The sequence below is a fragment of the Pyxicephalus adspersus genome, chromosome 5 (assembly GCF_032062135.1).
Source record: "Pyxicephalus adspersus chromosome 5, UCB_Pads_2.0, whole genome shotgun sequence".
NCBI classification, from domain to species: domain Eukaryota; kingdom Metazoa; phylum Chordata; class Amphibia; order Anura; family Pyxicephalidae; genus Pyxicephalus; species Pyxicephalus adspersus.
In genome coordinates, this window is record NC_092862.1 from 22,573,372 (window position 1) to 22,585,972 (window position 12,601).

Here is a 12,601-nt window from a genome sequence, read left to right on the forward strand (position 1 = left end):
GAAAATCAATAATTTCACAGTTGTCACTAAAACAAGTGTCTGCTTGTCACTTCTAGTGATTCCTATAGTGCAGTGATACTCTACATCAGGGATGTGAAACTCTGGCCCGCGGGCCAAATCTGTCCCGTAAGGTCCTTTTCCTTTTTTTTTTGGTCCCCCTAAGAATTCTGAAAATGAATTACATCTGGCCCGCACCGCCCGCTCCTACGTATTGCAGCACTACGTATTGCACTACAATTTCTGGCATCACTCGCATCTATAGACCACCGGCCTTTGCATGGCCCCACATTGTTGTTCTGTTCTATTGACTCTTCTATAGACGCAAGTAATGCCAGGAATTGTAGTCTCGGTATCACTTGCGTCTATGAAACAGGAGGTGAGATATCTCTGCCCCTCCCCACCCCCCTCTGACACATCACAGGCGCCTACAGTAATACATTGCAACTGTAGTTCTGCATGCAAATGATAGAAGCAGCATAGCAGGTAACTTGAATCTTCTATATCAGTACCAGCAGCAGGAAAACAATAGGTTAAATCGTCCCAACTGTATTTCTATGATTGTGGTACATAGCTGGGCAGGATCCACATGAATCTCTACGTTAATACCTCACATCATCATTTTTAATACATGCAACACATAGACATTATTCCTGTTCACCCATCATGTGACACAAAGCTAGGCAATGATCACATGGTGCCTGACTACCAGGGGCATTGTGTTTGTTTCAATCCATTAGAGACTGCATAGTGTAATATTTAGTGTCAGACAAACTTGTGATGTGCGAGGATGAACAACACACAGGCTGCATAGATGGATAGAAATTAGTCTTTTCAACCCTAAAGTGTGTGTAGGGGGATTTGTTTTTGTTAGTTATGGATGAAGTAGTAAACTTTTCTTAATTTTTTAAATAAATTTTAAGTTTGGCCCCCGACTTGGTCTAAGTTTTTAATTTCGGCCCTCTGTGTATTTGAGTTTGACACCCCTGGTCTACATCAACTCCAAATAGACAGAACTGTTCTGCTAGCTTATGTTGTCTTGAGTCCACAGGATTTTCATGTACGTGGGTGATACTTCATAGCCAACATCAGTACAAATCGCCTTCAAGTCCACACTCAAACCAGTTGACCAATACACAGAAACCCTAATCTAGTTATGTTCATATACTCCATACATTTTTAGGTTCAGTTAATAGGTAGTCCGTGTAGTAACAGCCATATTCCATTTTGACCATCATGTTACAATTTAGACTGTGTGGTTACATTATGCTCCACTTGATTTAAAGTATTTAAACTTCTAATAAAAAAATGCTATTGGCTGGAGACTTTCTTTCTCCATGCAATTTTTATGTTCCGTAGAATGCCTTTGGTGCGTTCACAGTGCAGTGAACACTCCTAAAATCTGTAAGAAGTGGCACAAGAGTCAATTCCTGGGCAGATGCAACTCCAACTTTAATGTGCAGTTACATCATTAGTGGATAACTAATGGCTGAAAAGTAGACTTTGTGGAATGAAATAAGGACGAGTGTGAAACTTGCATCACTGGAGAAGGGAATAAAAAGGGGGAAGTCTAGTACAGGGATCGCCAACCAGTGGTCCATGGACTCTGGACACAACTCGCGCATCGCAGGCTCAGACCTGTGTAGGGGGATTGGGTTGGTTCTGGCATCATGATGTCACTCTGGGGTAAGTTTCTTCCCCCTTGGGTGACACACGGCTCCCTGCGCATGCGCGGTCCGGGGTCCGTACATTTAGTGCTCCGTGAGCTCCAAAAGGTTGGGGACCACTGGTCTAGTATGAGTATGTATTGTATGCTTCAAAAACATTGCAGTTCATTCTATATATCTTATTACTTTATTCTAATATGGTCCAAAACCTAACCATTACTATATGTTCTATCTGCTTGTTCTGATGCTGACCTTTCCTACCATACTTTAACATCAATCCTTATCTTTTATCAGGGAGGAAAAGTGGAAATTGAGGCTGTGGCCATCCTTGGACCTATAACGGAAGTTTCATCAGCCCTTTGAGGATGAAATGTGCACAAAGTTCTGTAGAAAACTTTAGGGGTTAAATGTTTAAATAGCAAAAGCAAAAATTAGGAGCTGTTGTCCTTAGCAAAAAAAATCATAACTAATGTTTAGAGAGAATCTGTATTATCAATACAAAATATGACTTCTATAATATCACTTACAATATTGTGCCATACCTTTAATTTGTTAGGTTTACAGCACCCCTGTTGCTACTTTAAGCAATGTTAGGCAGGCAGATCTAAAACTTCATCATTTTATCAGTTTGGTATTAGAAACACAGATAGTGCACAGATTATCACTAAAATACATGCAGCATTTGTTACACTGGGAACAAAAAAAAACATAAGTTTTGTATCATGTAAGACAGTCTGTATCACATTCAACTTTGGCCTTCTTGCATATTAATATTACATTACGGTTTATCATTCATTACTCTTACTAGAAAGTGTAGATATTCTGTTTAAAGTTTAACTGTTCCTACATCTCCTGACATTCTCATGGGTAATGGATGCTATGTATGCGTGGCAGGGTCACTGTATGCATTCCTAAAGTGTATCTCTAGGATGTTTAAAAGACACTTTGTATAGTAGTGCTGCTATATCTGGGGAAATAAACAGTAGATTTCAGGAGTAAACATTCATAAAACTGTGCAATGTGTCTTTTTTTTGTTTATTTCCTTTATACTTCCTACTACCAGTACTGAATATTCTAGTTATGTTTAAAATGTATTGGTATTAGGAAGCAAAATGCTGAAGGCAAAGTAGAACTGAGTTTGATTGTATACTGATTGCAAAAGAAGCTAATGTTTTAATGTTGATAATTTTTACAAATCAAAAAAAAAAAGCGCAGTGAGCTTTGTAGGTATAATTTATAGCAACCAAACTGCACCTTTTTAGCAGTCCATTGTGGTCCGTTATCAAGTGATAAAAGATTTCAAATTGGTTAATTGGATTAACTACACAAATAGTTATTTTGCCTTTACAAATTGAAATAACAAATTACGCACAGTAAGAGAGACACTCTACATACTATTCTTCCATTTTACATGTACTTTCCATATACAGATGTTGAGTTGGGAGTCTGATTTGCAGTTAGGCTGAGTACACACATCAAACCATTGTTGCCCCTAAAATCTACAGCAGTTCCCCAGCATCATTCATCAATCCGTCCTGGTGGATCATAAGGTCTCATCATGGAATGTCTGCTATTCAATCCTATGGAGCAGAGCACAGTGGGTCCTGATTTTTGGTCATTGACCTTGATCATGAAATTCAATGTGTGTACATAGCTTTGAACACACTCTTCGTGGTGGAAGAGTTAATCTGATGAACTGCTACTACTTCTCTGCAATGTAAATCTGTACAGTGAAGGGGTCTGATGTTACTTTGCCATGCCCCAATGTAGAGCATTGGGAAGAGAATGACGCAGTACTGTAATAAAATGTACTTCTATGCAAAAATACATCACAAATCATAACATTCAGAGATGCAGGAATACACAGAGCCTTTAGTTTGTCTTTATTCCATTCCTTCCTTGAATCTATTTATTTTCCCCAAGCACTTATGTTGGGGAGAGATATAATAAACTACATTTATTATAGCCACTACATTGCCCTTTTCTCAAATCCTACTCACACTAATGGCTGCACTCCTCACTGACAACTGGGAACTCTTCAGAGTGAGCTATGACACGGCCATCCCATGTGGGCTGCAAAACCTTCAGCTTGCAGGTGCCACTGTGGCCCTAAGATGGCAGTGTCCATCTGTTTGATACGGTAATTGTCAGATACATTTACAATATCTTTTTAAAATTTATATGTGTATATAAAACATTAATGCAAACATCAAGTCAAATATATAACTGTAGTGCTTAAGTTTATACAATGTCTTTATGGTATTTAACACATTTTAGTCAAAACTAAGAAATATATATTTAATCTTATATGTCCAAAAAAGTGCTTTCTAAAGCTTCATTTCTGTCCAAATTAATAACAATCTTCAGGTGCAGTAGGAAAGTGATCCACTTCATGTCTGCCTCCACTCCTACGGAATATAAGCTACTCTTTATATTAGACCTGTGCTGTCCATAAACAAGTCAGAGGATCCTATGTTCCAAAACTGGAAAGTTTGATGTAATGGGTGGAGTCTAACACTTGCATGTGATGTAAGAACAATTGTTAAGAGTGGAATGATTGTAAAAAAAGATTTTCCCTTATAGCAGACCTATTCCTATCACCACATTTTTATTTTATATAAAAGGGTAGATAACTACTATTAGTAGTTTAAAATACAATTTTTAATAAATGATTACTGGCTAAATTGGCTTTTTTTCGTCTCTGATCACATTTGAACTTATAAATTGCAATGTGTTTATTTTTTTTCTAGTTCTGTATGCATGTAAGATTCTATTTATTTTTTCCTCTATTTTTTTTTTTTTTTTGACATTTAGACAATGCATTTTTTATTTTGAGTGCTGCAGTGAAATATTTATGCTGTATTTCAGCTGCACTGCACTGAAATAATTATTTGCATGTGTTAAGCATGTGTCTTTAACATTGCAAGTTTTTGCATGTTTGTGCTGGCTGCACAAAGCAATTTAGAACAAAAAATTTAATTTAATTCTAAATAAGACTACCTAATTAAAACCCATGTGCAAATTGGTTATTGTTAAGTTAAGCAAAATATGCAGATAAAAGCAGCAGAAGTACAGAAAGGGGGCTTTTAGTGGCAAACAAAAATTAACTTTACTAGTGTATTCAACAGAGTAGTACATGTGAATACCAGTAGTAAAATTTACAAAATTCAACTAAACAAGCAACACCTTTAACATGAAATTAGCAGTCTAAGTCTAAGTCTAAGCAGTCAGTTTAAGTGCAGTCGTTTTCTTCCGGACATGTTATTCTGTATGGCTTCCTCAGAGGAAGTAGAGACTTACATTATGAAATGGTCCCATTTTTTGGCAATGCACACTGAGGAGACGATTGTGTGTTATCCAAATCCAATGGGTGATCGTATTCACATTGCAGAATAGTGTGGATTCTACATGGAGCATTTAAAAATGCATGGGTGGATAAAGGTTGCAGAATGACTGCTGGAATGTGAGACCACATGCTGTCTCATATTGATAACTTAAGTAATTTTGTTTGCCAGTAAAAGCTCCCCTTCTGGATGTCTTTTTTTTTTTTTTTTTTTTAAATCCTTATGAACAAAATTTGGGGTTGCCAAAACCGCAAAAACACCCTGTATACTAATTTGGAGTGGAGATAGGCTGATCAGAAGGTCACATCATCTGGCAGGTAAAACATTTCTCATGTATGGAACTCAATTCTGTATAAAGCTGCTTTGAGCGAATTAGGCTATACGAATAAACACATAGGGCTCTATTTACAAAACAGGGAATCCTGTTTTTTTGAAACCCTAAACATTCCCTGGTGGTAATCCTCCAGGTCCATGAGTTTAAATAGGAGTAACTGATTCCCAACAAGGAATAATTAAGAGAGTGTCAGATTCCCTGTTTTATAAATGGAGCCCTAATGACATCTCCTAAAGTTTTTCAAGCTGTTCAATAGCTAGCAAAGCAATCCCTGTCACTACCAAAGCAGCCAATACCAATTTTATTGCTGGTAAGCTAACTACAACATTATGATCTTTGAGATGCAAAATAATCTGAACAATTAGATATGAGGCTGCCTGTACACCCACATTTAGAATACCGCTGAAATTTATCATTTAATGTTCATGAGAAAATTGTATAATTCTACTGGGACAATAGAAAACGTATTCAAACAATAAATGTACAAATAAAAAAATTAACACGCAGCATTCGCATAGAATAGATCTTTAGTTTACTTTTCTAGAAAACGACTGACAATATCGCATTTATACAATTACAGTATTAGGTTGTGATTGTTACTGCTGAAGACCACAAGGAGGCGACATCATATCTTCCTCGCTCAGAATTGCAGATATGTGAACACTCATCACATACAGAAACATTTAGGAATTCATCGTTTTGCTGGTATGAGCTGGTAAGTAAGGCACAGAATTGTAGCAACTTGGAAATCCTTGGCAATGTGACTTGGATCAGGTGGTGAATTCTGCTGGATTTTACCATCACACAATATGCGTATCTACATTTTCCAGAAATACTCCAAAAAACTGTACAAAATAGTCCAAATCATGAAGGTCGGAGAGCAGGTTTATTCTTCCACATCTGCTGTATCTGAAAAGAAAAATACAACAACATATCTTATACACAGCAAGTACATATTCTCCCTTAAAATATTACCATGATTTAGAATTTAAAGCGCAAGTAAACGCAAAACAAAAAAAAATCCCACTTACCTTCAATCCCACAGATCAGTTGATCCGTCAGGAGCCTTCTTCCATCGGGTCCCGCGTCGTCCTGGTATCTGTCTTTGGCACAACGCAGAGGATGTACCAGGCGCCAATTTCGCGCCTGCGCAGTGCGAGATCGGGTGACGTAGATTGGGAAAAAAAGTTGCCTATCTCACTGCACATGGGTGAGGTCGGCAAGTTTTTTCCTAATCTATGTCACCCGGCCTCACACTAAGCAGGGGTAAGATCGACATTTTTTTCCCTATTGATGAAATGGCTCCTTCTGCACATTCCTGAGATACTTGGACATGCGCAGAAGAAGCAGCCAAGAGCATCCCGCGAGGCTCTGCGCTCCCATTCATTCTTGATCACCTTGGCAATCGAGAATTAAGCAGGCAGTGATTTACCCCCTTTTTTTTTTTTTTTTTTTTTAAGTGTTGCGCTAAAAAAAAACACAAACAAAATTTTCAGTTTATATAAAAGGGTTGTTTACCCTTTTATGTAAAGTAAAAAAACTGCATTTAGGTATGCTTTAAAGTTAGGTCATTGGTGCAGTTAATCAAAGCAGGCTGGTCCAAGATTCATACCTACCTCTTGACGCCCCAAAGCTCTCTCTATATAAGTCCACATTCACCAAACATTTTCTGATGAAGAATTTTCCAGTTGCAGTTTTTTTTTTATCAGTGGCTGATTCTCCTCCAGAGAATGTTTGGTGAATGTTCAGTTATTTGTGGAATAGAAAGGATAGGTACCAACTTCACTCATTTTAAGTGAATTTTCTTCATGTATTGCCTATATATTTGGGTTTCCCTATTTTTGCAGGACAGCTTGACTGTGTCCCTGAAAAGGACCCTCTCATACTCTTCCTGCCTACATTACATTGTTCCTTTGTAGCTGGTGACACTACCTGGTGCTTTCTTGGACTAGGAGAGCATGTGAGCTGTTTAGGAGTACACACAGGCCAAGCATTGTTATGGGATTTCGTTGCCAGCTGTGAGGAAGCATATGCAAAGACATAATAAGGGGTTTTTATGCAGTGATTGTATGACTTTGCCTTACCTATTGCCAAGGTGAAAGTCTCTCTTTACAATTTGGTTGATGGTAAGAATTTTTGCAATGGCATTGCTCCCTATTTGCTCCCTTGTAGCTGGTGGCACTACCCAGTGCTTTTTTGGGTATAGGAGAGCATGTGACCTGCTCCCCTATAACAGTAAAGGAAATCCCAACAATAATTCTATTGTGTCCATCATAGATTAGCGAATATGTTGTTAGTACTTTTATTTTTAAAATATGTTTCACAGCTGTTCCATTCCAAACTATTATTTCTGCCTATTCCATACAGAACTAAAGTTCCACTTTGAAAAATGTTTGATCAGTTGGATCATTATTGCAGAAAGAGACAGGCAATATCCCCTGAGCAATAATCTGCCTGATCATTCCAGGATACCCAGCAATCCCAGCTTCCCCTGTGCATGCTGGAAATGAATGAATACATAAATGAATGAACTACCCCTGCACTTGAGTCATCTTGGCCTAGATAATCAAGGTGACCAAAGATCTTATTCTGGAAGAAAAGAAAATGATCCTTGCAGAAGGTGAGCATAGCAGGTCTAGTTCTGCTTTAAGTATGCACAGCAGCATACAATGCCATTCTCAGAAATCTCATCATATATTACAATATTGTACTTTGTTCCAATCTTTTAGGTGCTTTTTTTGTTATCCTTTTTCCTTCTTCAAAAAATTCCTAAATTTTACTTGGAGTCCTTTGTTTACAAAAAAATTGTCACTGTGAATCTAATACGAGCATCAAATACAATAATTCTGCAAACAGAACAGACGATGGTCATTCATATTGCATGAGGCCAAATAATTCTGTTGTTTTCACAAGTAACTGTCCGATGAACAGACTGGTTCAGTTATAAAACACATATGTGTAGGACATTGTATCTCTACATAACAGATCACCTGAATTGGGTAACACAAGACGAGCACTGATGGAGTGGCTCATTATCAGGACTCCAACGCGTGTGTCACCTGAGTAATAATGAAGAGGACATTCACTGTTCCCCTATCAACATACCCGTCTCTGGTCCTGCCACATCCACAGGGTGTTCTGTTTCATCCTCCTTTGTCTCCGGATCTTCGCTCACTATCTTTTCATGGCTGTTGGCTTCAACGGCTTCTTCTATCTCACCTGCATACAGCATGGAGACACAATAACTACAATTAAAGAAGATTTTTAGGTTTTGCCACTCATAGGCGTCCAAATTGACATTTTGTAATGTACGTGTTATTAGATAAATAACTCTTACACACTTACAAATCAGTCATCAGAATAAGAATGATTTAAAGGAAGCATGCAATATGGAGTCTGTCATTACTGTCATTCCCACACCATTTGGCTTTAGTCAATGACCTGGAAACTATATGTAAAAGTTCTTTTTTTAACTCTTACACTGCACTGCTAAATGCTCCTTTTTTGTCCAGGGGATGTAATTAGGATTTTGTTATACCTTAATCTGCATTTCTATGTTGGTTCTCCTTCCATTCAATTACTATGGGCTATAAGTGGGTGCTTCATGTTTTACCAAAAACTGGCCCTTCATTTTGGGGGATCAGTGCCTGCCACTGCATGCCATATTGGCTTATGGAGGAGGCTTTGGAACCGGTCGCATGAAGGTGCAGCCAACAACAAACATGATAAATAAGAGTACTAGACATAAAAGAACATTTAATACCTGCAGCAATGGGGTTATTCCTACTGCAAGGGAAGATTTTTGCTGAACCTGGGATTAGCCTTAAAATAAATTATTAATGCATTACAAAAATCTGTTATCTGCTATGTTCCTCTCTCCCATCTGCAGTATATATATATATATATATATATAAACAGTCAGCAAAATAAGAATGATTTAAAGGAAGCATGCAATATGGAGTCTGCCATTGCTGTCATTCCGCATTTGGCTTAATCCTTTGCACACAAACATGTCAAATTATTGCATGATTAAAAGAAGGGAACAAAGCACCCATTTCTGGCTGAACGTGACAATAATAACTTCTTGTGGTGTCATATTTTTTATTTTGACCATTTTTAAATGTGATTGAACAGAGGAAGCATATGTTTGATACTGATCTGTTTATAATGAGTTAATGTCTAACTTATTCCATGGATTTTGCAAGCACTGAGCATCAGAGGTGCTTAGTACCGTGCTGTTTGTGTATTCATGTCCCATATTAAGCTACAAGCTCAATTAAAGCCCTGAGAAAGATGGAGATGTTTTTCTAAAGAAATTATTTTCATCATTGCCTATAATTACTTTAAATACCCAATCAGGTTTTAAATTTAAAACTGGAGTGGAAGATTCCTAATATCCTAGCATCCTACCCATAGTGAATATGAACAGCCCTGTGCTATACTCATAACTAATCATTGCACCACCACCTTTCACTGTTCTACAAGCAAGCAAAACACTGAGACTGTAATGTTAAAAGATTCACTCACGTGAGAGCAAAATAATAACTTCAGTTTGCTGTAGCATGCAGTAAAGGATGTTTATCAGCCAATCTAGCTAATTTAGGCAGAATTGTTTAGGTTGGCGATGGGTACTTTGTGATCCCATCAGTTCCTCTACCCAGTTGGTGTTTTAGGGAAGTTTGTCATCCCTGTTTTTACACTGTTTTTCACATTATAATTAATTGGCTTGCATTTCACCCTAGAATCAAATTCAAGCTCCTGTGCTTTGCCTTTAAATCCCTCCATAGTTCTTGCCCCCCTTACATTTCTTACCTGATAGAAAAATACTTCCCTAGCTGCTCTCTGTGTTCCTCCAATGATCTACTAATGACTTCCTTACTCATAACCTCATCACACGCACGGCTCTAAGACTTTTCTAGAGCTGCTTCTCATCCTATTCGGCTTGCTCCTACTTTCTGCTCAGTTAAAAGAGCACTCACACTCCATCTTTTCAGACTTGCCTACCCGTCTCCTTCTGTCTCCTAAACCCTCACTACTTCCCACAACTCCATATCTCCCCTCCTATTGTGTGTTACTTCCCCCACCTAATGTACAGCACTGCGTAATATGTTGGGGCTAAATAATTATTATTATTAATAATACCTCAGCACCAGTAGCACAATATGGGCTTTTTTATAAAATAGGGAATCTGACATTCCCTCAAACATTCTTTTACTGCCATTGAGATACATGGACCTGGAAGATTCCCATGGGGGTATGTTTAAAGGAATGTCAGATTCCGTGTTTTAGTCCTAGAGATCTATGAGAATCAACGTCTATACACTAACCATAAGAATAGATACACTTTGTTTTCCAGTCTCTAATTTATTTGACAATGAATTACTATTTACTCAAACAGAATCCTTGATGCCAAACTACCTGAATGGCCTACTGCCTAATTATTTTGGCAGTGCAAAGCTGTACCTCCAGGATAGGATTTTATAATATTTTCTGCTAATACTGATATTATTGTTTTGGGCCCTATCAAATTGAGATTTCCCATATTCATAAAACTATTTATTAATATAAATGTAAAGTACTAACCTTCTACCACTGAGCTGTCCTGACTAGTGATGACTTCTGTAGGTTCTTCAGCCTGTGCGAGTTCCTGATCTATTGGTAAACAGGCCTCGCTGCTGTCTTCTGTTGTGGGTGCCAACGTTTCTGCTCCTTCAAACTCTATTGCTTCTTCAGCCTCAACTTGTTCCTCTTCCGGTGGAATTCCATTGGCGGATGGCTCAGTCTCTGTCAGGGGAACCAACTTTGTTTGATCTGGAATGGTTTCTATCTCATCTATGATTTGGTCACTGACCTCAGAGGCTGAGAAGTACACATCAGAATTAGTATACATGTATGTACATATAATAAAGCTCTTTTCACTATAAAAATGCAGTTTTAGTTTGACAACACAGAAAAGCATATGTACTATGTTTTATTACAACAATTTTACATAATTCTACCCATACTCTTTTCATTTAGAGATGAATTCTAGTGGGCCAAGTCATCTGTTGGCTTCTTCTATCTATGGAAATCAATTGACATGATCTCCCTGCCTTAGCTTCTAGTGCTCTTACCTTCCACCTTGTAGCCCTAAGTTACATAGTTACATAGTCAGTTAGGTTGAAAAAAGACATAAGTCTATCAAGTTCAACCACTAGAGAAATAAACATATCCCAAATAAAAACTCTATAGACATAGCTGATCCAGAGGAAGGCAAAACAAATCATTATAAACCCTGGTTCAATTTGCTCCAACAGGGGAAAAAACTCTTTCCATGGTGACATCTTGGGGCATTACCACTGCCCCTGCTACATTTTGCATAATGCAAAAAAGGAAAAAGTGAGATTTCTCGTAATAGCCATGACAAGTGAAGCTCTTCTGAGCAGGGTTCTCTCTTCCTCCAGTGTCATTGTCTGCATCTTTCTGCCATTTGCTACCTCTATTTAATGTACAGTGCTGTGTGATATGTTGGTGCTATATATTAACAGTTAAATATTATTAGTAATAAAGTGTGCAGCTCATGTCAAGAGTTATGATCTTGCCCACTAAGCTTCTGAGCGACACACTAAATCATTGGGAATTATCAGCAGCTACCTAAATAGAAATAAACAACATCAAAATTGAAACTTTAGGTTTTATTCAGCAAAATACATACAGGGACATCAAAAAGGTACACCTCATAAAAGGTGTGCAATACTACAGAGAAGGATCGTTGTCATCTGATTGGACACTCCGCAGAGGTCCATCATGCCCCAATGCTGAGTTTGGCTTTTAGACCAGCAATCAACAAAGCTTCTGCTCCCCGGTGATTGGTCCTGGCACAAATTGGAGGTTTAACACAAACAAAACAACCTGAGGAGTGTTTTATACTTCACTATTCCAATGGAAACCAGAAGAGAAAATTCTGGCTTTAGATTCACCTGAAAGATTTCATTAACCTACAACTTATATATCTTTGCCCCGCACATTTCTGAATCTTGCATCTGCCACAAGCTGATAAAAGCTCCCATACCCATTCAGATGACTGAGTCTTGTATTTATTCCCTACAGTGATACATTACAGAAAGTGGGACTATGTGCCTCTATGGGAACCCTTCTATTTGTTTGTATGTCACTGTGTTTGTGTCTTGTTATCACACACGCTTCTACATTTCTCCAGAGGCATTGAACTGTCAATGCAAAAAAAAATAAATAAATATTCCAAACGTTGCTCAATCTGT

At 37.9% G+C, this 12,601-nt stretch overlaps 1 protein-coding gene across 1 annotated transcript in view; it reads left to right on the forward strand.

Moving 5' to 3' along the window:
- Window positions 1–2,678, forward strand: part of RIDA (reactive intermediate imine deaminase A) — a gene marked incomplete in the record, with an annotated part of 16,701 nt that extends 14,023 nt beyond the window's left edge. The window contains 1 exon segment of the mRNA XM_072410859.1: window positions 1,959–2,678. Within this exon segment, the coding sequence (XP_072266960.1) occupies window positions 1,959–2,027 (69 nt within the window).
- Window positions 2,679–12,601: the final 9,923 nt, after the last annotated feature.